This window comes from Ambystoma mexicanum, chromosome 10 (assembly GCF_040938575.1).
Source record: "Ambystoma mexicanum isolate Mex_15411 chromosome 10, UKY_AmexF1_1, whole genome shotgun sequence".
NCBI lineage: Eukaryota > Metazoa > Chordata > Amphibia > Caudata > Ambystomatidae > Ambystoma > Ambystoma mexicanum.
In genome coordinates this window covers 536,365,894-536,393,359 of record NC_090932.1, presented here as the reverse complement: position 1 = coordinate 536,393,359, position 27,466 = coordinate 536,365,894, and the positions used below count along the sequence as shown (strand labels likewise).

General features: G+C 47.5%; 1 protein-coding gene across 4 annotated transcripts in view; it reads right to left on the bottom strand.

Annotated features, from left to right (window-relative positions):
• The window catches only part of SEPTIN2 (septin 2), a 1,372,599-nt gene that overhangs the window by 186,601 nt on the left and 1,158,532 nt on the right, over positions 1-27,466 (bottom strand). For all 4 annotated transcript variants that reach the window (XM_069618110.1, XM_069618109.1, XM_069618111.1 and 1 more), the window contains one exon: positions 19,603-19,713. In XM_069618110.1, the coding sequence (XP_069474211.1) occupies positions 19,612-19,713 (102 nt within the window). In that variant the 3' untranslated portion in view covers positions 19,603-19,611. The remainder of the gene's footprint in view (positions 1-19,602; positions 19,714-27,466) is intronic.

Sequence of the window (27,466 nt, the reverse complement as noted above, 5' to 3'; positions counted from 1 at the left end):
AGGTTGCTATCATACTAGGTCCAGGGACAATTCTGATAGATTAAGTGCATAGAAGAAAATAAGGGGAGTAGATAGGAAAAGGCAGAAGGGAAAGGAGGAGAGAACAGAGAGTTAGTCAAAAGAGTGGAGAAGCAAGAGGGGAGAGTGAATACAATTGCAGAAGTCAGTAGTAATACATAATGTTGCAAGCCAGGATACAAGATGAAGATGGGAATAGCATGATTCAGGGCCACCATGAGTACAGGATGCAAAGGAAGTCCAGCATGAGAGTTGAGAAAGGGTGACGCACCGTGAAAGAATGAAGTCCATAAAAGTCAAATCCAGCATTGGCCACAAGACGGTGAAACCAGAATGTATCAGGACAGACTCCTGCAGAAGTAGGCTTGAGAGGGGTCAGGGGGGAGCACGGTAGAAGAATCAAGCAAAACAGGCAACACCTGTGTGTGAGAATGGTGGGGGCACAAGGGAACATCAGGGGGGGGGCGAGAGGGAGGTGGGATGGCCTGTGGGGACAGAGGGAGTAACACATGTTGGTGCATGCATACCTGCTGTCTGAGTAGGGGGTCAGGCCCTGGGTCCTCCTGGTCCAAACAGGAATAGCCCTTTTCTTCGTCTGCCCTTGGGTGGGTGGTGCTTAGGCCAGGTGACCTAGATCTACTTGCACGTGCTCCCCATTTGCAAAGGAAAAAGAGGCTGAAGGGCTCCTTAAGTAGGGAAAAATATTGGCAAGCCGGAAGGCACCAAGTGGGCGTGGCTTGCTAAGTGGTGAAAAAGAGTACCATGCAGGAAGGTACCAGGTGGGCAGGGCTTAAGCCAGGTGACCTAGATCCACTTGCACCTGCTCCCCATCTGCCGGAGGATGGAGTATTTACTCCCCACAACCATACATCTGGACCAATCAGGCTACATAAAACACCACCAAACAAATGCTATCAGGCGTACCCGTCACATTTTAGAAAAGGTCTGAAAAAAAGGTACCATAGCAGCCTTGCTTTCTCTCGACGCAGAGAAGGCCTTTGATCGCGTCGAGTGGTCTTTCCTCTTTTTGGCTCTGGCAAAAATGGGCTTCGGCCCGAAGTTCATAAATAAAATCAGGGCAAACTATAGACAACCGTCTGCGAGATTGCTGATCAATGGCCACCTCTCTCCTTCAATTTCTCTTCAACGCAGTACCAAACAGGGCTGCCCCTGGTCACCATTGTTATATGCTATTTGTCTTGAACAATTTCCTCACCAAGGCGAAACAGACGGAGGCCATTCAAGGGGTTAATTTTGGAGGGGTATTCCATACAATTATGGCATATGCAGACAATATGTTACTTTTTGCGTCCAATCCGATAAACACTGATGTAGCAATAAAGAGTCAGGACACAGCTGAGAGGTAAACCAAGTTATTATTAGACAAAGACACTGCAGAATGCCAATTGACAGGTGTCAGACGGAGAGCTCCCTCTGTTCGGTCAGAGCTCATCTTATATAGCATGGAAAGTTTCCATGACGTTTGAAGACATTTGGTAATGCTAGGAAGCAGAAATGTGTGAAGACACCTCGCACGGTACATTGTGTCACAAGATCAGTACCCAAGATTGGCGTAAACACCGGAATACTCCTTATAAGGTGGTATTTGTACACAGCTAGGGAAAGGTGCAGTGAGCTAAGCCATGGTTAAGGACCTGGGGCCTAGCAGGGGAGGGCGATTGCTAGGAGGTATAGTATCAGGATAATCCTGCAACATCAAACCCCCCATTTGGTCATCCATGTGTCAGGGTAAAGACCACCGGGCGCAGGTTGTCCTTTTGGGAGGGATGGTACTGGAGAAAAAGGTGTAGCAGTGTAAACATGGCAGTGTATACTGTAATGGGGGACAACTAAGGCCAGTCAAATTCAGGAAATAACACCGGGTTGAAAGGAATTCTTTCACTAGGGTGTGTGCCCAGACATAATCTGAGGCATCCATTAGATCTTTGAAATTTGAGGAACTTATTGGTATCTGGGGACATGAATACTGAAGTACTGAGCAGTTTTATCAGAAAAACAGTCAGCAGGGGTAACACGATAGGCATGTGATCAGAGAAACAATTTATTCAGTGGGCACGCAGTGGCAATAACCTTCCTAACTTGTGCTGTCCAGCCCTGTGCAGAATGGGGCCTTATGCCCCAATGTTCCAAGCAATTTCTATGATCCCTGGACCTGGGAAGCTGGAGATAGCAGACGGCAAAGTTCAGGAAGCCAGCAGGGTAGATGCTTGATCAGGCGTGGAGCAGAAAGGTAGACTGTCGGTGTGCTGAACATTTTTGTGGGCTGGCAGCTCAACAGGAGAATAGGGTGCACCAGAGGATGCAAAGAGCAGGTATACAGACCAGCTTGGAGGCAAATACCCTTGTTGTCACATGGGTCAGATGCTGCTGGTCTGTGATGCAGGAGAAGGAGCAAAGGTAATTGTTGAGGCGCTAGGCTCACTCAGCCAGCCCCCCAGACCTCTGGTGCCTATATTCCAGGTGTGCAGCTTCATTATGTCTGCATGAAGAAGAAACATATTTTGAGAGCTTTGGGCTACCCGCCGAAGGCAGGTGTATCAAGAAAGGTTTTGAGAGCCTTGCGCCACCTGCTGAAGGCAGGTGTAGCAGGATGTCAGTGCGCTTTACCTGCCGGTGGCAGTGCTGCCGGTGGCAGGACCCTGTACGTTATACATCTGTACGGGTATCGGAATGTCGTCGCCTAGAAGTGCAGGATGGGGTGCTCCACAGAGTCTGTCCTCTGTAGCCCGAAGGGCAGCTGCAGCGGGGTGTCTTTGTCCTGGACCCCTGGAGGTGGCATCACTGGTGGCTTTGTCCTCGTCTTTTGGCTGTGGCTCTTCGTTGACGCTTTCTTTACACTGTGGCGGGGGGTGGACCCAGGCATCGAGGCCTCTGCAACAGCCGGCGGTGTGAGTTGTCAACAGAAGAACAAGTTACTTCTTACCTGGTAACGTTCTTTCAATGGGATGTTCCTCCGACATATTCCTTATCTTGATAGATTTACTTCCAGCTTGCTGGCCTTGGAAAACATTTTCAGTAGAGGGCGCTGCGCGTCGACGTCCCTCGAGTTGGTGTCCCTCGACAGCCTCCGTATCGGCGCCAACGTCATCATGCGTATAAATAGACTTGCGCAGCGTCCGTTGCTCAGTTCCGTTTTGAAGTTTAAGAGTAGCTGTGCATGAATTGGTTGTTGAACTTGAAGGAGCGTAAACTGCAACCACAAGGGAAGTTTTACTGAGGGGATGGATGGGAGGAGCGATAAGGAATACGTCGGAGGAACATCCCATCAAAAGAACGTTACCAGGTAAGAAGTAACTTGTTCTTCGAAGGGATTGTGTCCTCTGACGTATTCCTTATCTTGACAGACTCCCATAGCAGTGGTGTGTAAACGGAGGTGGGAGTAAAATTGTCATATTCCCCTTTAAGAGTGAACAGAGTGTAACACAGCTTTGCCAAATCTAGTCTATTGGCTAGAGGAGGAATCCAGATTGTAGAATTTTGTTAAGGTATGTGCGGACGACCATGTGGCAGGCGCACATATGTCTCGAATCGGTACCCCTCTTTGGAGGGCCGAAGAGGCTGCGATACCCCTGGTTGAATGAGCCCTAAGATTTTGAGGTGGCTCTTTCCATGCCAGTTTGCAACATTCTAGAATGGCTAAAAAAATCCATCTGGAAATGGTCTGTTTTGTGATTGGCAATCCTAATGTGTGCCCTGTGTAACCTATCAACAGTTGGTCTGCTTGCCTAATCCTAGCAAGTCTGCTAATATAAAAACTCAAGGCTCGCCTTGGATCCAGCTTATGTAGCCTCTCTTCCGCTTTCCCTGGATGGTGAGGAGGATAGAATGAGGGTAAGGTTATCTTCTGAGTGATGTGGAATTCAGAAACCACCTTTGGGAGGAAATTAGGCTTCACTTGCAGGACAACTTTGTCTTTGTGAAAAATTGTATGAGGGGGGTTTACACGATAGGGCTTTTAATTCGCTCACCCTCCTGGCAGATGTCAAAGCCACTAATAAAACAGTTTTAAGGGTGAGAAATCTTAACGAACAAGAGTGGAGTGGTTCAAAAGGAGTACCCATCAGGAAATGTAAGACTAAATTTAAGTCCCATAAGGGAACTTGGCAGTCTCGGGGGATAGACATTAGTTAACCCCTTCAGAAATTGTATTACTTGTCAGTCTAGAAAAACGGATACCTCTACTTTGTGACCGCAAACGTATTTTGGTGGCCGTGGGCCAACCGTCTCATGCACGATATGACAGAATATAGGTTTTCGAGTTTGCCAATGAACGGCCATTTTGATGTAACAAGAATCGCCATTTTGTTTTCTAACCATTGCTCATTGCTTTCTGTTCCTATTGCTTCGCAGTATATTTTCCGCTTACACTGCTCGACTGTAAAACATTGTTGTCTGCACGTAAGAAGGACAAGGCCACAGGGCCGTGAGGATAACAAGAGCTTGTTGAAAAAACAAACGTAGGCAGCGCCAGGAAGAATGCCCGGCTCCCTCCCGAATATAGCCTTGAAGCAGAGCTGCGGGGCATTTAATCATTTCGCAGCTGCCAGCCAGTCTCGTTATATGGTAGAATATGTTAGAATAATACAGCTAAAGGCTTGAATTATGCTTTTCTTATGAACTGCAGTCTCTGTAATGGTATCATCTGTGACTGTGAGGGAGAAGCCCAGTTTGTGAAGGAAGTGGCAGACATAATCTAGTTGGATCTGAGCTTGTTCCGAAGATACTGCTCTGATCAAACAATCGTCTAGGTAGGGGTAGACGTGGATCCCTTGCCTCCTTAGACTTGCAGCCACTAATGACATTAGCTTGGTGAAGACCCTCGGGGCGGAGGTCAGCCCAAATGGCAGAACTCAAAATTGATAGTGAGTTGCCAATTGCGAACCTCAGGTATTTCCTGTGTTTGAGATGGATTGGCACATGGAAATAAGCATCCTGAAGGTCTATAGATACCAGCCAGTCCTGAAGCTGGAGGGCCTGAAGGATCTGAGCGAGAGTTACCATCTTGAACTTGTCCTTCCTGAGGAATTTGTTCAATTCTCTTAAGTCCAAGATGGGTCTCAGTCCTCCGTCCTCCTTCGGTATCTAGAAGTAGGGGGAATACCAACCCTTGTTCCTCTCTGCTACAGGTACCAGTTCTATGGCACCTTTCTCCAGCAGGTCTAGAATCTCCTGCAAAGGGAGCGGAACTGGAAACTTCAAAGAGTTGCTCCCCGGTGACTCAGAGGTGCGTAGAAAAGGCAGGCAGTAACCTTGGGCAACTGTCTCCAATGCCCAAGCATCTGACGTAATAGCCTGCCATTCCGTCAGATGTTGAGTTAACCTACTCCCTACTGGTGTCTTGTGAGGAGAGTCCTCAGAGTGGTTTAGAGGCAGCTGATGCAGATGCCGAGGGTAAAGAGACACCTGCTGCTGCTGAGGCTTTTGTACTTTTAACCCGTCCACCTCGGGCGAATTTCTTTTGGCCTCTTTGGGCCAGCCGTCTACTGTCAAGTTCTTCTCTCAGCCGGCTGTCCTCTGCCTTTTCCTAATACGGAATAAAAACAAAAGGACCTACCTCTCCAAGAGGTTCCTGAGGGGCGATAGGGAGTTTGACGGATTGCAGCTCCAAGGGATTTTTCTGCTGCCTTGGATGTTTGTAACTTCTCTAGGCTGTCATCAGCCTTCTTACCAAATAAAGAGCCGTCAAAGGACATATTCAAAAGTCTGGCCTGTACATCTGGAGCAAAACCAGACTTTTGCAATCACGCAAATCTGCAGATTGTAGTACTTGCCGCCATGGCCCTGCTGATACTGTCAGCAGAATCAATGCCAGTTTGAAGGTATTCGCACATTGCGTCTTTACCATCTTTAATGATGTTCAGAAAAGCTAACCGGTTGAGAAAACGTTGACGTTGTCGACGCGGAAGTCAAAGGCTTTGAAGAAACTGAAAAAGGCATCGAAAAGGTATGAAGAGACCTCGAACTTGAGAGGATCAGAATCCTACTCTGAGTCGTCGAGGTTATCGACGACATTCTCGAGGTCATGGTGGAAGCCCTCGGTATGACTACTGACTGCGAAGTAGTGACAGCCGTAGGTTTATCCTTTATCGCGTCGAGGACGGCGTCGATTCCACCCATCTATGCGTCGATGGGCCCTTCGATAATGGCGTCGATGACGGAGGTTTATCAGTCGAAGGGGCCTTCGATGATGGCGGTCTTACTGCCTTTGCTCGAGGGTTCGTGATGCTCTCGGGCAGTTATTTTCGCCAGGTGCAACGACTCGCTGCGTTTTGATTTTTCAGGTCTTTCACCCAGGGTATCACCTTTAGCCAGCTCCGAGGGGGTCGAGGCCGCTTTCTGAAAGACACTAAGCATCTTTTTACGGAATTCCTCCCACTTAGCTGGAGAGCTGTGTTTTGTGGGCAGGTGACCCTTTCCGGGGAAACAGAAGACGAAGAAGAGGGAGATCTTCGACGCCTCTTTTTCGAATGTTCGGATCTCGAAGAGTGATGGGAACTGCTTCGAGACCTCGAATGAGAATGTTTCCTTTGACGGCGAGGAGACGAATGTCTCGACTCTGCCGAGGGAACTTTCGAAGGAGTAGAAGTTTTAACAGTCTTACCTCTTTCGAGATTCCTCTTACGCTCCTTCAAGGCTTTCGCCGTCATGGACATGCAGTCCTCGCATTCTGAACAATGGTGCTCCGATCCCAGGCACCACGAACAGATCCTGTGAGGATCCGCCAACGACATTTTCTTTCCACAATCTGAACACTTTTTGAAGCCGGACCGTGGGGTCGACGGTTCATATGAGGAAGCCATCGAAAAGAGTAAGATATACTCTAGGAATAAGTAGAATCTACTTGAATAACGAATTGAGCAACACGATTCCGAGGCCCACGAAGCGCGGAAAAACAGAACTGAGCAACGGACGCTGCGCGAGTCTATTTATACGCATGATGAGGTCGGCGCCGATACGGAGGCTGTCGAGGGACACCAACTCGAGGGACGTCGACGCGCAGCGCCCTCTACTGAAAAATGTTTGAGGCCAGCAAGCTGGAAGTAAATCTATGAAGATAAGGAATACGTCGAAGGACACAATCCCTTCGAATGACAAGTGACAGGTGTCAGATGGAGAGCTCCCTCAGTGTTCAGTTAGAGCTCATCTTATATAGCCTGGCAAGTTTCCATGATGTTTGTAGACATTTGGTAATACTAGGAAGCATACATTTGTCAAGAAACCTGGCAGTTATATGCACAGTACATTGTGTCACAAGATCAGTACCCAAGATTGGCATAAACACCGGAATACTCCTTATAAGGTGGTACTTGTACACAGCTAGCGAAAGGTGCGGGGAGCTGGGGCCTAGCAGGGGAGGGCGATTGCTAGGAGTTATAGTATCAGGACAATCCTGCCACATCAACACCTTGCAAGCAAGAGTTGGGGGTGCTGCAGCTCAGTAGCGGGTCTGAAAATAAACCATACAAAATCTGAAATTTTGAATTTTGCCCTTCCTCCAGAAGCAGTGCAATCTCTGAGATTACTGGCGGAATTTGGATGGGCGCACGAACAAATTAAACTGTTGGGGGTCACCATAATCCCTACGATTGCTGGAATGTATAAAGCAAATTAACCCCTACTGTTGAAAGAAACTATGGGACAATTACTTAAATCGGGTTCACCGACAGTTTCCTGGTAAGGTCGAATCTTCTCGATAAAAATGGTTATCCTTCCTAAAATACTCTATTTCATTCAGGCACTCCTAATCCGAGTACCGGCTACTTTCTTAAAAAAATTACATAGAGCAGTATCTGCTTTTGTCTAGAACAACAAACCTCAGCACGTGGCTCTAGCCGTTCTTATAATACCTACAAACAGGGGAGGCCTGGGGTTGGCGAACTTTCATAAGTTTTACAAAGCAGCACAAATTTGTATGGTGAAAGACTGGTGGGGAACAGATTCTGGGAAACGGTGGGTCCAGATGGAACATGAAATAGGCGGTCCACAGCTTGGTGACACATGGCTGCCAAAGCATGATCGCTGTCCCAACATCCATAAGTGCAAGATTACAAGTTCCGTTGAAGAAGTTTGGGACATGGTAGTTAAGCAATACCAATTCACACCATTCCCTTCACGCCATTGTTTTTTTTAACCTGCAGTTTACTCTAGGCCTTGACCCACAGGCATTCAGTAAATGGAAGGAGGCAGGCTGCACAAAACTACGAGATCTCTTTCATGGTGAAGACCGTAAACCTTTCACTCAATGTAAACACAAATTAGGGTTAAATGAATCTGCACCGCTTGCAATACTTTCAAGTTTGGCATTGGATATTAGCCCTTCCGAATAAACACGCGGCAACCAAAGAGTAAATGTTAAACAGCTTCATTATCCCTAATCCGGGGAATAAGGGCCCTCATCTCTAACCTATGCATAATCATATCTGAAGATATCCCTAGTATCTCACCACACTACAAACACTGGCAGTTAACCTTGGGTGAACAGATATTGCAAACAGAATGGGAGGCACTCCGGACAGATATTCCCAGATGTACACGTTCTATCCAAATAAGAACATTTTGGTACAAGCTGTTAACTCAATGGCACTATACTTCAATCCGCTTACATAAAATGAAATCGGCTATTCCGGCCCAATGCTGGAGAGAATGTGGCTTACTAGAGGATTGGGGGCATATATGGAGGGGCTGCCCGATTTTGAAGAGCTATTGGGCCGAGATGAGATAGACCGATGTATGCAAAGAAAATGTGGCTTGGCAAATCCCAGCACACCAAGGTCAAACGTGTTGTTAATACTGGAGGCAAAGTTGAGACGGGGTCCTAAACAGAAATGTTAAGCTTTTGTTCACAAAGCAACGTGCAGCTCTTTGAGTTGTAGCGCAAAAATGGAAATCTAAAGACCCACCGTCACTCTTTGAATGGTTCTCCAAAGTTTGGAACTTATTTACTCTTGAATGGATCACATACTCTATACAGGGGGAATCAAGCAAAATGTGCACAAGACTGGGCTGAGGAGCAAAATCTTTTGCAACAACATATAATATGAGATATTGCCTGCAACACCTTCGGATTATTGGCATTCAGTGACTTTATGAACATTGCAGTATGTACCATGCACTGGCAAAGGGGGTTGAGGGGGGCATTTAGGGTTTATTCATTTTTGTTATTATACGAAATGCCAATAAAAAAAACCTTTTTTTTTTAAAGTACATATTTACACCAGAATCTCTAAATACTTCAGATGTTTATACTAGAACACTTCAGAATACTTGAGAATATACTTTAAAGGGCACTTTCACTTTTGTTTTTGTTAGCGGTTACATTTGTAGCAATGTTAAAAAGGGAAAAGAGAATGGGCCTCATTACAACGTTGGCACTCCAGTAATAACGATACCGGTAATGCAATACCGGCATCCATTAACGGACCGGTGTATTACGACCCTAGATACCTGTGCTACCGGCATAGACAGGGATCCGTTGTGGCCATGCACCACTATACCGCGCGCGCCGTGCCAGTAACACTGGCATGCCGCTAGGAAGAGGACATTACGAGTTGCACGGAAATGCACATACCGGCATCCAGATTCTGGTAATAAGGGCCACCATGATGCCAGCAATACCGACATCGCGGATCACCCGTTAATAGTTCCCAACTGCCACAGGTGCACACAATCAACACAGGTGGAGGCAATGGAGCCTGGCCCTGCACAAAAAGGAGCACACCCACACACCACACCCCTTCCAAGACCAAAATGATTCCACTTGCAGTTGCGATACTGGAGCTGGAGGACATGCCTGCACTGCTACTCCTTGAGCAGGTAGTTCAACAGGGATTATCGAGCAGACACAGGAGGAGAAGGAGGGTGAGACCGCCCCAGCAAATCCCACCAGTGCAGGCAGTGGTTCCCCGCAGGCAGCCAGCAATCTCTCGCATAAGGGCCAGTCCATTCAACTTAACCCCAGCACAGATCCACACCCTGTACCGCCTGGACAGGGACACCATCACCACCATAGTGGATCTAATACATGAAGACTTGGTCAGCCCGATCAACATCTGCACCGCCATCCCCCCTCTACTGAAGGTGGCGACTGTGCTCCACTTCCTGGCCACAGGCACCTACCAGCACCCAGTGGGGCAGCTGCATGGCATCTCGCAACCATGTTTCTCCGGTGTGCTAAACCAAGTGCTGGATGCACTCCTAAAGCACGCAAGGGCCCACATATCCCTACCACGGACAGAACAGTAGGTGAATTACACCAAAATAGCATTTCATGCACTGGCAGGCATGCATGCCCAATGTCATTGGTGCCCTGGACTGCACCCACGTGGAGTTGGTAGTCCTGCATGCCTTGGAGGTGGTGTACCGCAATCTGAAGCTATACCACTTTATCAATGTGCAGATGGTGTGTGTGATGCCAGCAAGATAACGCATTGCTGTGCCATATTCCGAGGATCCACGTATGATGCAATGGTGCTGCAGAACTCCTCGCTACCCCGCTATATGGAACGAGATGCTGCACGACTTGCCTGGCTGCTGAGTGAGTCTGACCTCTGGGCCATGGGAGTGTCCTCAATGGGTTGTCTGGACACTGTCATTGCTGGCAAACACCGTGCCCACAATCCTACAAATAAGATGCAGGACACAGAAAATGGAGGCTGACATATTCGGCCCACACACCAATGTGTAAATGTAAGACTCGCAATCAGCGCACACCCCTGAACCTGTACACTGGATATGACCTGACCATACCCACAGCACCGCAATGCACCATCATGCAGTCACAAAGCTGAATACACATGACCGCATCGAAGCACCTCGCAGGTCCTGCTTCCATGAGTGCGCAGTATGAATTCCCCCTCAGGGAAATCCCCTGTCACTGCCCCTCCCCGACAGTAACACTGCATAACGCCATGGCAACATGTGCAGATGAATACAAATGGGAAAACACATGTTACAAGGATGCCTCAAATTGGAGCCTTTAAGAATTGAACAACACCTACATGGGTGCGAATGGTGCGGGAATCACCCACAGCACATGAGTACCAGCATGCAAGTCGATACCCTGCAACATCCAAGGAACACGTCCCTACACTGGGGGACCCTACCAACAATCATATTGTGCCATTATGACTGTTGTGAAGACGTTGAGGGACACGTGCATGGAGTCAACAATTATCTAAAAGCATGATAGACTAAACAAGCTGTATCACGTTGGCCATAAGCCTAATGCCGCAAACATTGCACTACATGCATTTGTTCTCATCCCATGCCACACAACCCTCACATGCAAGTACATCATGGACCTTGTCACTCCATCTGGGTGGTTGGTGATTCCAATGTCAAGGCCCTAAGTCGTGTACGTCACCCAAGACCAGCACCATGGAGTGTCAAGTTGTATACAGGGAAGATAGTTGCGCAGATGTGAAGCCAATAGCTGCCATTCACGATATACTGCATATGATCATGAACGTTGTACAGGCTGAGCACAATTGGAATAGAAGAAATAGCCTTACACATACCTTATTGTGCTCCCATGCAGGTGATGCTGGCTATTCCCTGAAGCCGTGGCTCCCCACCCCTGTCAGGAATCCACAGAACAGGCACGAAAAGGACTACAATCGTGCCCATACACGCACACGTGTGGTCAAAAAGCAGACCTTTGGCCTGTTCAAGGCACGGTTTCGCTGCCTCAGCAGGTCGGGTGGCGCACTCATTTACGGTCCTGAGAAGGCAAGATCATCATGGTATGTGCCATGCTGCACAACATTTGCATCTGGCGCAACGTTCCTCTGCCACCTGACATGGACCAGCCACCACCAGGTGGAGAAGAAGATGAGGAAGGAGAAGATGTTGCACATCGGCCAGGCCGCGAAGCACATGAGGGACGTGCTGTGCGCCAATCATTGATAAACCACAGTTTCTGATGCACTGGGATGCAGAGAGTGGTATGATGTGGAGCCTGGGCATTGTGACAGGGGGAATATTGGCACTGGGTTTGGGGATGAGTTTGCACTATACATACACTGTCATGCAATAAACTGACACGCTGAAGAAGCAATGTCCAGTCATGTGATTTTCTTTCACAACCGGTGTATTGAACAGAAGTTATTTACAACATGAATGAACCCTCCACCCCCCGACACAGCCCGTCCCACCTCCCCACACACCCCCTCTAACCTCCCCCTCCACACATCAAGTGCACAACATGTGTCCAGATACACGGCCAGTCAACATGTGCAGGGTACCCCTGCTACTGCCTTCCCCTCTTCGGAGGAGTGGGCTGCAGGTCAGTATGCCACATTCTGTGCAGGGACCTGCGTACGGGGCTGGTCGGCGTTGAACTGGCAGGCGTGGCAGTTGACAAAGTTGATGGCTGTGGCTCAGATGCCGCTGGACGCCGCTGCTCCAAGGTGTTGGCCATTCTCCCAAGGATCTGGGCCACAGTAGCAAAGCCCTCATGGACCCGCTTGAAATTTCTGTTAACGGCCTTGATGATGGCCACAGTGTTCTCCCTCATCGCACGGCGTGTTGCCTCCTCATCGGCAACATATTGCTTTACATGTTCGTGCATTTCCTGTTGGCGGCCCTCCATCCTTGACAAACGTCCCTCGATGTCCCGTACTGCGGTGGAGGTGAATGGTTGATTGGCTGGTGTTGATGTGGGCAATACAGGGCTGCCCTCTGATGGAGCCCACTCTTCCTGTCTGCCTTCGCCTTCAGGCTCGAGCTGAGGGGTGCCCTGTGGGGAGTCCTGCGGGCTGGGCGTTTGTACAACATTCCCTGACAAGATGCTTCCTACATGGGTGTACTCTTCATGCCCCTCATCCTCATCAGCAGTATGTGGTGCAGATGCAGCTGTCTCCCCCAACAGAACTAGTGGCTGCCGACTGTGTGCCGTCATGCTCGGTTTCCACAGATGTGGGCTCATCCTGTGAGACGTGTGTCTCCAGGGGTGCAGGGGCAGGTGTTTTCTGGTCTTGTGTTGGGGCTGTGCAGCTGGTTTGGCACTGGTGTGTTCCTTATGTGCCCCCTGGCTCATCCCTTTGGCCCTGGACGTGGATGGCCTGGTGCCATCGTCCTGACCCATGGGCCTCTTTGCTGGTGTCCGGGGCCGTGGCGCTGCATGGTCATCATCGCTGTCTGCATCGGTGCCTGTGGGGGACAAAGAGGCAGGGCATCAGTGATGGGGGTACTTGCATCATCCATACATTGTCGTTTGTGCAGTTTGGGCCTTGTGGTTTGTTGCATGCTTGTTTGCGTGGTGGACAGGGTGCTTGCAAGACTATGGGGGGGGGGGGATAGTATTGGCATCTCTCAGGTGTAGTCATGTTTTCCATGGCGTTTGCTGTGAGGCCAACAGGCATGTTGTGGCTTGCGTGCTGTGTGAAATGTGATTGTTTGTGTATTGGGTATAGGAGCCGCATGCAGCATGCATTTTGATGTGACAGTGGTGTGTCCAGCTTCTCGATTGGGATGTTTGTATGTGTGAATGATGGGCCATGTATTTGCTCTCATCAGATTCACATTTATTGGCCTACGTTTTACTTTGGATGTCAGATGTTTGTGGGGGCTTGTGTGGTGCGCCAAGGGTCACTTGCCTTCATCAGCCGATGATGGGACTCCATACTCCGCTCCACCAACACCTTCAATGGCCTCCATGTCGATGGTGGAGCTGCAAGTCTCTTCCCACCTCGACAGCTTTATGGGCGAGTTTGGACCGCCGCCTGTTGCCAGCCCCTGGCTGTGGCTGGCCGATAGAATGTTTCGGACTCGCATGCGCAGGTCATCCCACCGCTTCCTGCAGTCCTTTACTGATCTTGCAGTGGTTCCAACCGCACTCACCTTTCTGGCAGTCTCCTCCCATATTCCTTTCTTCAGTAGCTGTGCAGGATGGTGCAGATCAGCACTGAAGACCACATCCGCCTGCACCACTAATGTATCAGCGAAAATATTTAGCTCATTGTCGCTGAAACGCGATTTTCGCATACGTGCCGCGCCTTTCTTTGTTACTTTCGCCATTGTGCACCAGTAGGGGTTAGGAAGTTGGCTGCTCAGGTCCTGTCTGCAGAGGATTGCAATGGATTGTGTTTTTTAAGATGGCCACCAGTGTGTTTCCTGTTCCGGCGCGATGACGTTACTTCCGGTACTGGTATTGATGGTACCGTTATTTAGGTGCCAACGATGCTGGGGGAGGTTTCAACTGGTTCCTTGATGCCGCTATCGGGGGCGTGGGCGATTTTACCGGCAAGGTGGTGCATCCATTACCGGCATGCCGTAATGATGAATTTTTACCGCCTGACTCGTAATGAGGCCCAATGTTATCTTATTATCGGTTATTGCGCACTCATGCGGTTTTCAACGGTTTATACGGTAATGCATTTACTCTGCAAACACATATAGTAAACTCACTTAAAGGGAGGAAAAGGATTAGTGTAACAAGCTTATTCAAGGTTCTAGAGACGGTGTCTTAGTCTAATAAGTCCTTTAAGTTCAAAAACGCAACCCTAGCTAAAGGAAGTTCAGAGAGAGCTTGAAGTCTTAACCACCAGAGAACTGCGAAGAGTTAATGTGGATTTCTTCTAGATGCTAGTGTTTTTGGAGCAGCAAGTTAACAACCAACTAACAAAGGGGACCTTAAAACGGACTAGAGAAGGGGACACAAGCAGCGGCTTGGGTCTGAGGTAAAGGGGTTGCCCTGGACACCTCCATGTGCACTCCAATGCTCTGGAGTGACTTTCTGGAATAATGCAAGCAATACCTTTAACCCCCCCTTTAACCCCACAGTACCATAGGTTAGAAGAAACTGTTTGTGCTGGATGCTCTGCGATGTTGCAGCTCCGGATCCGACCTCCGGATTCCTTGGTCTGATGACTGAAGGCAGGACAATGTCTCGAGGGAGGACTCTGCGGTTTTGGCACTTTTTCTACAGCACCAACAAAGGACACAGTTTGCCTGGTAAATCTTCTTCGCTTCCTGCAGTCCCACACTCTGATGAGGGGTTCTGGGCAAGGATCGGATCTCTGAAGTGTCCTCACGGGTTCAGAAATGATTTGACCAGATTTGGCCTTTCCACGATGAAGCACTCGAAACGGGCTGTAGGTCTCCTGGTATTGGGGTTCTGCAGCCTAGGACCTCGTTTCAAAGTTTGTCTTGGCACTGGTTGCCCCACCAGCCAAAGGGAAGGAGTAACCCTCTTTGGAGCTTCTGTCGCACAGAAAATGGGGTTCAAGTAGGCTGCAGCCAAAGTTTATCAAGATGGTCAAAGTAGTCGTCGTCGACGATGATGAATCTGTCCTTTAAAGCCATCGCTGAAGATCTTAGGGTGGCACAGCCATCGAAAGGCTAGAAAGAAATCAAACTTTTAAAACTTGTAAAGTTAAAGACGTTAGCCAGAAAGAATGAACTCCACAACTTGCGTCTGACTAAGATTGCGGGAAAAAAAGCCTGAGGGACCTCGACCCATGAAGGACCATGGTTACAGTGGACGTCACACTAAGGATAGTATTACTGACACGCCCCGTATACGCCCCTTTTTGAGTTTTGAAACCAAATAATTTATTACTCTGACTACTACTAGATGTCAGCCTATGCATAGCATGTGATCTAAGCAGATCCACAAGCCGAAATATATCTGAGCAGGACATTTCGGCGCAGGCCGATTTGGCACGGATGTTTTGCTGCAGGAGCAGGTTTGGTACGGCCTGTTCGGCGCGGCCAATTCGCCGCATTTTTTATTAACATTGCACTTTTAACAGTGCACTTTTAATAAAATAAAAAAAAGATATATTGAAGAGCGAACCCTGGCCTGCAGGGCTGGGTGACTGAGGAGTTGACAGAAAGGCTATAGAGCTCTTATCGATTTTGTATGCACCTGTTACTTTTATTAAGCTATAAGAGCGTTCTTTATGACCCACGTTAATAGAAGTAACTGGTGCAACAGAAACTGATGAGAACCACTGGGCTATGGCGATCTTATTGGTCTCGCATGCCTGCAGGCCAGGGTTCGAGATAAAATTAATATTCCATTTTTGTATAAAAGATGCCAGTGCCAGACCTGTTGCGCCTAACGGGTTGCGCCAAACCGGCCCACAAGCCTCCGAAATACACACACACCACACACACAAAAACATAGGACAATGAATGCACTAAAATCAGTTTCTATTCCATTCTACTATTAAAATCAATTAACTGCATTAACAAGTTTTTGGCCGCTGCAAACACTGATGGCTCATCGCTGGGCTTTTCACAGAGCATCATAGCGTGTGCGGTATTCCTTATTCAATGTGCCAGGATTCACCATTTTAAATAAGCTTTCCTGTAATCTGCATACAGAGGGCATATTAGTATAACATGTATGTCACTTTTGACTATTCGCTTGCAATGGCAAGATTTATCTGAAGTCCTACTATCCCACTTATTTTGCCAATAAGCGTGTGGTAGGATTCCCATCCTAAACTTGATTTACAATACATGCTAAGCCCCGCTGATTTCCTCAGTGCTGGCTCGCCACAGCATAGTAATAGCGGCCCGGGAATTAACTTTCACATTTGCATTCTGGAGCTGTTGATCGCACGCCTAAGGTAAGCAAAGTTGTCTTTGGGTTTAGGAGCCGGCTCCACTTTCCCTGGTTGTCTAGTGCCTGCACCGCCAGCTGCAGTCACTTGCAATCTGTGTTCGGAGCATGCAGCGGGGGATCCTTCTACCGATGCTTCTCTGCCAGCACTTGGTTTTTCATCTGTTTCTTCACGATGGTGATGGAATAAGTCGCTCACGCTTGGTTGTGCTTGGTGTTGGATGGCTGCCTTTATGTTTTTGAGTCCCATCATGTGCTGACCGGTCGCAGACCAGACGTGGCCCTGGAGGCAGTAACCACTTGGACTTGGCTCTTACACTTAGGCTCGTCTCAGGTTTTATTAAACTGGAACAAAACGAAAGACTGGCAAGCAGCTTGACTTGGGGGAATGTAGTGATACAAGCTTGTACTGCATAGACACATGCAGGTAAAGTGGGGGGTGGCAGGGGTTGGGGCCCTCTCAACTGCCACTGTCCTCAGAGTTCACACATGCTTTGGACTTCTCCCTAGGCCTCCTACCACCAGCTGAGAGGGGTCCACCATCCCCTTTTGACAGGGCCAAGGTACTGGGTAACCTTGGGTGCCCCGTGTGTTAACTGTTACCTTACAAGTATGTATAAATCGCATTCCAGATGGGACTCTGAGATGCAGCAGTCTGTTAAAAAAGCATGACCTCATTTCTTCATACACCAAATTACACATCTGCTGTAATCCTTAGCCAACATGGAACACTCCAGCCTCAAAAAACAGCTCCACGATACCCTAGGTATCTTGGAGCAGGCACTAGACTAGCTGACCTTCACTGACCGTCTGTCCTGGGTTATTCTGGGCTCTTTCTCCTCCCCCACATCCATCTCCACCTTTTGCGTCCCCCAGGGCTCCAACCTGTCTCTCTGGCTCTTTAACACCTACCTTGCTCAACTTGCACACCTCATTTGCACCTTCTCCCCCAACCTCCAGTGTTATGCAATGACACACAACTTTTCTTCAAATTCCACTCTGATCCTCATTACTTCCTTCATCATCCCCGACTACCCATCTGCCATCCAGTCCTGGTGTACTTCCAATTATCTCTGCCTCAACACCAGCAAGACTGATATCCTTCCTATCGGTACTACTGCTCCCTCTTTCTTCCCCTCACTCTGACCATCTTCTATGGGCTTTCCACATCCTCCTTCATCTGAAGCCAGACACCTTGGAGTCAACTTCAGCTCCTCCCTTTCCTTCCTCCCTCACATTCAGGACCTTGCCAAGAAGGCCCATTTTCCTTTCCTCACTTTCCCCCAGAAACTCGATGTCTCTACAGCTCTGGTTCTCTCCAGGCTATACTATTGCAAAGCCTTTTCCTCAATCTACCCTCTTCTTCTCTATGACCCTCCAGCTAATCCAGAATAGGGCTGCAAGATTTATCCTTGGCCTCAAGCCCAAGGGCTGCATCTCTCCAGTCCTACAATCTCTCCACTGGCTCCCGGTTGTTGCAAGGATCAAATTCAAATCCCTTTGCATCATCCATAAGGCTGTCTGGGGTCACGGATCACGCTATCAACAACTGGCTCTCACTAAATACTATCCTTCCAGATCTTTGTTCCTCCAGCACCAACTCTGTGTGTCAATCGCTTCGTTAAACAGCAAGCTGGTGGGCTATCTCCTCGGCTGGCACCCTCCCACGGAACAGCCTCCCCCTTCCTCTTACTCTTACTCTTGAGCTGGATCTCCTCAAATTCCAGAAGCTCCTTAAGACCTTCATTTTCATCTCCTCCTTCCCTTCCTCCCTCCTCTGCTAAACCACACAATTGCTGAGATTGGTGACCAGGGACTTTGTGTCCTCCTGGGTCCTGGCCTCACACCCAATCACCTTCAGCCTCCGTCCGCTCCCAGCACTTGCATTGGCACCCACTGGTCTATGCCACCACAGGCCTGCACTTATTTATTGGCAGCTGACCACTCTCACCAAGTCACTTAACTGCCGATTACTCTGCAGCACTTACCCCTTTGGTACATCTGGCACTTACCCCTCACTTGATCATACATTCTCTCTCTCTCTCTGCACTTGCAAATTCTGAATGCTCTCAAGGCCTAATAGGTCTGCCTCCATCTCTCTTCGTAATATTTGCTTTTTTCCCCAGGTTTCCTCCCTGTTGCCCTGTGGGTGCTTTGAAACACAATTTACTCTATGTATAAGGGCCCTACAAAAGGCACAATAAATAAATAAAAAATAGATAAACAGCGCTGTGTTTCTTCCGAGCAAGGTTTAATCGATATATGCCTAAATACGAATAGATTGTGAGGCAATTAAAAAACAATGTTTATTTTTCCATGATGCAGTGACTATCCAATAAGACTGACATGAACACCACACATATATAATTAGCTTGGACCAATTCCTTCTTGTAGAAGCAGTATTCACAAGAGAAATGCCCCAAAATCAAACCATGAAACGTGCAACCGTATCAAGTAATTACCTCGATGAAAATTGCAACTGAAATTTCTTATTTTTCAAAAGAGCGAGCTTGTGTCCACCAAGTAAAGCTAATTTTTCCACCAAGTAAAGCTTACTTTTAAATGTAAGATTTAAGCCTGTGTAAAAACGTGTTTGTGGCAGCTAGTGATGCAGGAATCTGTATAATAGATCGAAAAAAGAAAACCGAATAGGAGATTTGTTCAAATTTCGGTTTACTGCCTTTATTGGAAAGAGGTTTTTGCTTTACAAATATCATACCAAGACCCTACTCCTGCACCAAACTATCCTTTTTGTGATCAAACAAAAACATCTCATGATGGAGAACCATTTATTAAACAGAGGGCACTTGATATGAATTATACATGACAAAATGGACGCAGAAATGCCATGAAGAGACACTATCACTGCCACCATTCTACTGTGAAAAGAATGTTTAAAAATGGAAGTAATACATGTTAATGTCAAAGAATTTGGTTCGTCTTTTTACACCATGTTAAGTCACCACCTGCAATTTAGTTGCAAGTACGCTCACCTGGCTCCTTTACACATGATGGCCATGTACAGCACTGTCTCCATCTCCACCGTGCATTTGGACATGCATCTGTGCCTGCATTCTCATTATCATCTCCTGCATGCGACGAAGCTGCAACCAACAGATTAATCAATGTAGGGTCCACATGAACACCTTCAACACATTCTAACAAGATTTAAGTTATTACTCTATTTCATAAACAAGAGTCTGTGCCTAGGTTTGAAATTACACCACATTACAAATGAACAGCTTGCCAGTCTACCATTAAGCGCATTGTATATAGCAATGCCTCTATCAACTGGCCGAGTGCAGTCTGTATGAGTTCTTGAAAGGTAAAGGAATAATTCTTGTTCACATCGGAAAGAGCGTTCCAATAAAATGACCTACTAATAACTTCATTCAAGTGAGGCAGACTAAGCTAATTCCTTTCCAAGAAAGTCCCTGTTCCCTTGATCACAATGACTTGCATCAAAATGTGCATCAGATGGAATGAAAAAGTAAGGTTCACATGCGATTGGTTTAGTGATGGAAGATATATTTTTTTGCTTTCTGCTAACTCTTGTAATAACTATTGTGTGTCAATGTCAGTAGCAAGACCCAGACGAGGAGGGTTGGGAACCAGACCCCTGCCCTCAACCCAGGGGGTGTGGGGTAGGAGGGAGGGTGGTGGCAGTTGGGAGGGCAACAACTCCCATCCGCTCGCCCTGTGGCAACTTATACATTCTAGGTACCAATGTGCATCACCCCATGGGTAGGCATCCAAATGCGGGCCAATTTCTCTTTTCCTTCTAGAACAAGAGAACCGGTAGGAGATGACCAATGGGACACGGCACCATCAGGGCCGCAAGCAAAGCCTTAAGAATAGTCGGGTGGGAAGGGGGTAGTAGAACTTAAGAGAAAAGAGCAGGGGGTCCCAGCTTCCCAGTCAGAAATCCAACACTAGCAGCATGCAGACAGTGGAGGGAAAGTAACAAAGGCAGGAGCTCCTACACTGAGGCTACCGAAGCCAAGCACCACACATCAGCCTTAGCCTGCTTGATAACGAGATTGAGGCTCCCGTAGACAAACAGGAAGATGAAATAAAACCACCCCAACTTGGGAACGGACTTAATTTAGACGTGGCCAGGGTAGACCCTCCTAACATGAACACAGACTCTGTACAAACCAAACAGCCAGTGTTCTGTGGCTGCCCATTATGGAGATGGTAGGCAGGGTTTAAATCATTATACAAAGACACAGTGTGTAACATCTCCCAGGAGGGGAATAAAGGACCAACTTGGTCAGGGACAGCAGACTAACTCAACGATAGGGAGGAGGTTACAAGGAACCCAGTGCAGGGTTGTTTGGGTGAGGTCAGTGGAGGAGGGGGTGGCAGACTAACACAAGCAGGAGGAAGTAATGCAGGGTGGATTTTAGGGCAAGTGATGCATTGGTTAGTGAGTGCATTGTGAAAGGTGGTAAGTGGGATTTACGAGAGGGAGTGAATGTGAAGTGCTTGCATTAGTGAAAGTGGGGCAACTGAGGGGAAGCTGTGGCATGGCAGAGGGAGCAGTGGCTATATCGAATAGTGGAGGCAAGGCTAACAAAGATGGATCACATGAACGGATGAGGAAAACGGCTACAAAAGGAAGAAGCGGGTGTAGTTGGAAGAGGACAGTAATAAGAGGGAAACCTAATCAAGTAATAGGGCAAGGAGCATGTGGCTGTGATAATTGAGACAAAATTGGGCAGCGTTTCTGAAAGGCACAACCCATTATCCCTCTATAGACAACTAATCACTGGATAGTGTAGGTTCAGTCTCAGAAGTCTGTCACGAAAGTTAAGACAAAGAAGGCCTTTATGGTTTCCCTACTAGCATAAGCCAGGACTTAGACAAAAGGGGGTAGATATTCTGTATATACACTAACCTGGGGAATAGGTAACCCGGGCTAGGGTGTATTGATGCTTTCTAGATGAGACGGGCAGCCCTAGGCAGGCTTGACAATGCTAGTGTGGGCACGTTTTTTTGGCCAAAGTGGGCCACTTTCTTGTCCCATGTGGGCCAGTTTGACAAGTTAAACTTCAACATGCAGCGCCCATGGGATACATTGAACGTGGATTGGCTAGTTTCCGAGCCATACCACAGTGTAATCCCGTGGACGCACGTACGTGCCTGCGTTTGTTCCCGGCAGGGGCGTGGCAGCCCCTTAGCCAATGAGGAGGCTCGAAACGGGGCACTCCCGCTCCGAGCCTCCACACGGCTGGAGGTTGCCATCATCCCCCGCCAGGGATTCAGGTATGTTTTTTTCTTTCCCCCACCCCTCCTTCGCGCCCTCCCTACCTCACGTACCTCATTTTTTTCTTCTTTTTCGGGAGCAAACGCGCTGGGACCACTTCTGTCCCCAGCACATCCGCTCCCGATGGCTACAATGGAAAGGGAAAACGGACTCAGTTTTCCTTTTCCAGGTGGCCATTTTATTTGCCTTTTTTTTCTGTTCCGAAACGCCGCCGCGTTTCGGAAACAGAAAAAATGCTTAGTACCCCGGTCTAACGGGCTGGGGTACTAATGGCAATAAGCCCCTCACGATGGGCCAACACCACCCGCGGTAATGCCCCCAGGGCCGTAGTTAACTATGGGCCCCAGGGGCATTACCTTATATTGGCCCGCCGTCTCAGGGCTTATTGCCACAGTATTACTGAATAAATATTCTTTAAAATGCACAATTAGCATCACATTTTATAAAAAAAACCTGGCCTTGGGTACAGCTCAAACAGTCTCTCACAAAGAGAATGAATTGCCATTTGCAACTGTGGCCCACTTTTTCATTGGTTCCAGAGACAATTTTATGCCCAAGTCCGACCCTGGCCCTAGGGCCCTGGCAAACCAAATAAAACCACTTGAATCATCTCAGATTATTCCTTGAGCCATCTGTGACATTATACATAATAAAATTCACTATGAACACCCACTTTCCACATCTTCCAACAAAGATAAGGTAGTATGCAATTCTAAAGAGACTGACTGCTGGTCCAGAACAGTTACCAAGCCATTTTCACCATGTATGAAAGGACTTTGTTTGGGGGTGGGGGTGAGGGTGGTAAATGAGCTTCAAATTCAACTGTCTTTCTTTTCTTCATGACATTTTGTTTACATAAAATCAAGAAAGGTGCCCACCAAAGCCAGATGAGCCACATCATGTGTTATATATTAACATATGATTTCCTCTTTTGGCATCTTGCACCATTTCTATGCGGATGACACCCAGCTCTTCCGCTCCTCCTCCTCTCCTGACAATCATGATAAACTCTCTTCTTGCCTTTCGGCTATTAAATCCTGGATGTCCTCACACTTCCTTACTCTGAATGCTGGTAAAACTGAACTCCTTTTCTTCCCGGCTAACACTGTTCCTCCTCCCTCCCCTCCCCCTTCATTCTCTCCCCCCCCCTCCCAGACCTCTCTCTGCCCATGCCCGTAACCTTGGTCTCCATATCGACCCTCTCTCACCACATCTGTCTCACTGCTAAATCCTGTCGCTTTCACCGCTACAACATTCGTAAAATTCGACCCCTCCTTACTTTTCAAGCCACTAAACTTTGAATTGCCTCCCTCATCTTCTCCAAACTCTTCTACTGTTCCTCCCTTCTCTTCGGACTCCCCTCCTCTCATCTCTTCACTCTTAAATCCATCTACCACTCTGCCATCCGCTCCCTATGCCTTCTCTCACCTCTTGATCCCATCTCCTACTCCCTCACCTCTCTAGGCTGGCTCTCTTTTCACTCCCAGCTCAATGTCAAGTTCCTCTGTCTTGTTTTCAAATCCCTCTATGGTCTTGCCGCACCCCCACCTCTCCTCCCTTCTTTCTACACCCCTTCTCGTTCTCTACGCTCTGCTAATCTTTTCTTACTCTCTCCTGCTCCTCTACCCTGGGCCCCCTCGAGCACCTTCCAACTCCTTGCTCCCTTCCACTGGAACCACCTCCCCCTTCACATCCGCTCTTCCCCTTCCCTCTTCCCTAAAATCTTATCTCTTCCACTCACCTCCCTAACACGCCACGTTCCTTTCCTCCTCCCTTCCCCTCTACTCCTGCTCTTCCTTACCCTCTCCATCTCACCTACCTCCTTCCTCCCTTCCCCCTGCTCGCATCTAGCCTCACCTTTTCCTCTCTTCTTCCCTCATATTCCTGCATTCCCTCTTTCCCCCGTTCTTACCTCCTCTAAAACATCTACTACTCCCTTGCACACCACTCCCCTGCCTACACCCTCCTCGCCACTGCAATATTGTAAGTTGATCTTTATACTGTTTTCAGGTTGTGGTTCAATTGTCATCTTATGCTTGCTGTATTGTTTACTTGTTCTCATGTAAAGCACTTTGGAATAAAGGGCTATAGAAATTCAAGAAAATACAAATATATCAAAACAGAAAAAAAGTATTTGGGAAAAAGAAATAATGACAAATATTGAATCCAATAGCTCTGGCCGATGTGTAGTAATGGGTCTGGTATTGCTATCAATGCCCAGCGAGTACAATCATTCGTTGGCTACTGCCTTTTTATGCTCTGGTACTCATTGTAAAGCAGGCAGGTATTCCTGAGTACACATATGATTGGCATGCATTGATGTCATAATCCATAACCCAACAACCATTGTCAAGGATATGTATATTTGGCAAAAAATGTATTCCAGAAAGACTAGGTACCACGGTGAGGACTCATTTCAGGATGTTCTGTCAGCACAGTAATGGCAGACTACTGGGCCCATTTAAACACCCGGATACATTTCAGGATGCCTTATTTACGCTGCAAGCCAAGGCCGCATAAGGAAACTTTCCACAGTAATTCCAGATTAGAGTATGCCAAATTAGTTCAGTGGGGCTAAAGCAGTTGGCCATGGGAGAGTAACTTCTGTGGAGAATTGGGTGGAGCTTGGAATTGGAGGGAAGATGAAGGGTAATGTGTACCCACTGGCCCTCACTCCTGACCCACCTGGATGCCATTAGCAGCAGAATTGGGGCTTTGGGCATGCCACAGAACTGCAACCAGGACACTGGAGTTCACCAGTTCAACATTACCATACCAGTCTGCTTCCCCAATCTCAATGCTTTACACAGCAAGGACAGGGAAGCAGGCGAATGGGGTGCAGTTTAATGTCTCACATAAAATGTTAAAGTCAGTTTGGAAATAAGCAGCGTTAAAATGGATTTTCAGAAACTGCACTAAAGGAGGGTTCCGAGTGGCCAACCTAGTCTGTGAACAGTTATTTTTTTTCTCCACTTTTAGATTTAAGTAACAGAAGATAAGCAATCAACATTGAGTCCATGAAAATTAAGGCTCAAGAAATAACCAAAATACAGTTCCATTAGAATTATATACAATCAATGATATACATTTCAAATAATTTACCCCAGCACCACCATGTACTATGCACTCTATGTCTATTAATGCAACAGAACAAACCTACACAACACAAAATAAAATACTACACAAACACATTCAAACATACCAAGAACATAATCCTGCCAATCCACACTTCAGATCAATAGCATATACCAACAAGCAACATCCCATCTCACCATTTGCTCATAACTCGCACTCAGCCATATAAGTCATTAAAGAATCCAGGTAAATTCCCTATCAATTTTGTTTCCTCATGTTTTTGATATCTGGAAAATGTTTGCAAATCTGTCGCCCAGTTTTCAAGTAATTTTTTTTCTCGTTTTCCACACTCTTAAGATATTCGTTGTCGCCAACAGAAGTACCTCAACAATCCAGCGTGATCAGTCACAGGAAACCTCACATCTACCCCGAACTGAAAGCAGAACATTAGGGGGGAGAGGGGTCTCGGAAACATTACACCCAGGAACTTATCAATCCTATCCAACACTTCCCTCATGAAATCGGCAACCCTCAGACAGTCCCATAACATAGGCAGCAACGTGCCTCTCCCCCCCACCCCCGCCACATCCCCAAGCATACCCAGCCATCACTCGGTCCAGAGGCGACCTAGGACTCTGAGGTGTATAATGTAGATTTAGGTACATTTTTGCTTTTGTGGCTACACTCCACAACCCTTCCCACTGTTGTCGTTACATTCCTACCCAGCTTGCCTCCATTTTTCCCACAAAGCTATATACGAGCTGTCTGTCGGCATCATCTTGAGATAGGGCGACACCACACGCGGTGGTGTCAAACATGTCAAAGACCTTTGGCCTATTCTCCATCTGAGTGTTCAGCATCTTCTGTCTCTCTGTCATTAGAACCACTAAGTTCTTATATCTCCAGAAATCTCTTGTTTAGCCCATATTTTTAAACGAGGCCTGCAAATGGCTCAATTTTACAATGCTGCCATACATCTCCAATATTCATAATACCCCCATAATCCAGTTTTGCCATATTAACGTTTTATCAGCTATTTGTAAACCTGGGTTATGCCAGATAGACGTTACATAGTGCATATAAAGACTTTGATACATGATTCAAGCGCAGTCTTGGTAGCACTGATAGTCCGCAAACTAGCTGGTAATCTAGGCATTTTACAAATTGGAGTACAAGCTATCTAAGTAATATGGTGAAAACCTCTCCCTCTCTATTACCATCTACGTCGTCTCAGGACAAATTTGTATCTGCAAAGTAATTGGCAGACACTTTCAACAAGAAACCTTTACAACACTTTAATATCGGATAACCAAAGCTCCAGTCTCTTACATTTCTTTTTTTTCTACAATGTGTTTTGAGTTTTATCAATCTCACAGAACACATGGAGAAAACATCAAACACCCCATCCCCAACTCAGCCCTCCCCCCGTCACCCCGATCCAGAAGGAGTCTCTGTGGAGTTATCTAGTCTTTTGGCTTGTGACCTTATTTCCTCTAATTGAACATATTGAGTATCCTTATTTTGTGTGGGCACCATTCTTCCATGTAATCGCTCTGCAGGTAGGGGACGGCTGTGCCACAATCTGTCCGGAATCTATGGTGCTCCCCCTGGATATTGTACGTGATCCGTTCCATTGCAACGAACAACCACACTGTTAGTAGCCATTCATAAATTGTCGGTGGGGTTCTCGGTTTCCATTTTTGGGCTATTGCCATCCATGCCACCATTAGCAGTCCCATGAAATTGTGCTTCTGTATCTTGGTCATCCGCTTCTCTCGGGGATCCCAGAGCCCACACAGCCACACCTCCTCCCCCAGCCCTCCCGCTCCCGCAAACATCTCTTGCATTTGTGTTTTGACATCTCCCCAGAATTGCTGAATAGCCGGGCAGTCCCACCAGACATGCCTCCAGTCCCCCATCCCTCCACACTCCCTCGAGCATTTATTTGAGGTTGTTCTATACATTGCGTGGAGTCTTTCAGGGGTGTAATGCCATTGTACCAGAATCTTTGTCCACATTTCCCTGGTCTGGATTGCTGTAGTGAGTTTGGGAATTGCCCCCCATAAAAGGTTTCCAGTGCTCCTTAGAGTAGGTGCCCGGAGGGTTTTTTCCCACCTCTTCATATATTTCCTCTTCTGATGGAGTGATTAGGCACTTGTAGGTGTGTGAAACAAATTTCTTTGTGCCCGTGTGTGTCATAAGGTATGTTCCGAACGGGGTTAGTTCGCTAGTCACTGCCTGTATGATCCGTGGGTACTGCAGCCAGTGGCATAGCTGTTCATATTTATATCCGTCTTTCTTCCTCAAGCCTACCTGTGCCACACAATCTTCAAAGAATCCAATTTCATGGGCCTGGTGCATGTCTCCTATCTTGGTACACCGAACCTCCTCCCATTTCTCAAACGCCCCCTTTTCCATACGCAGGGGGAATTCTGGATTTCTAAACATTGGCATAAAGGGGGCAGGGTCTTCTGTTAATGTTTCTTCTTTTGTGGCTTCATCCCACACTTCTA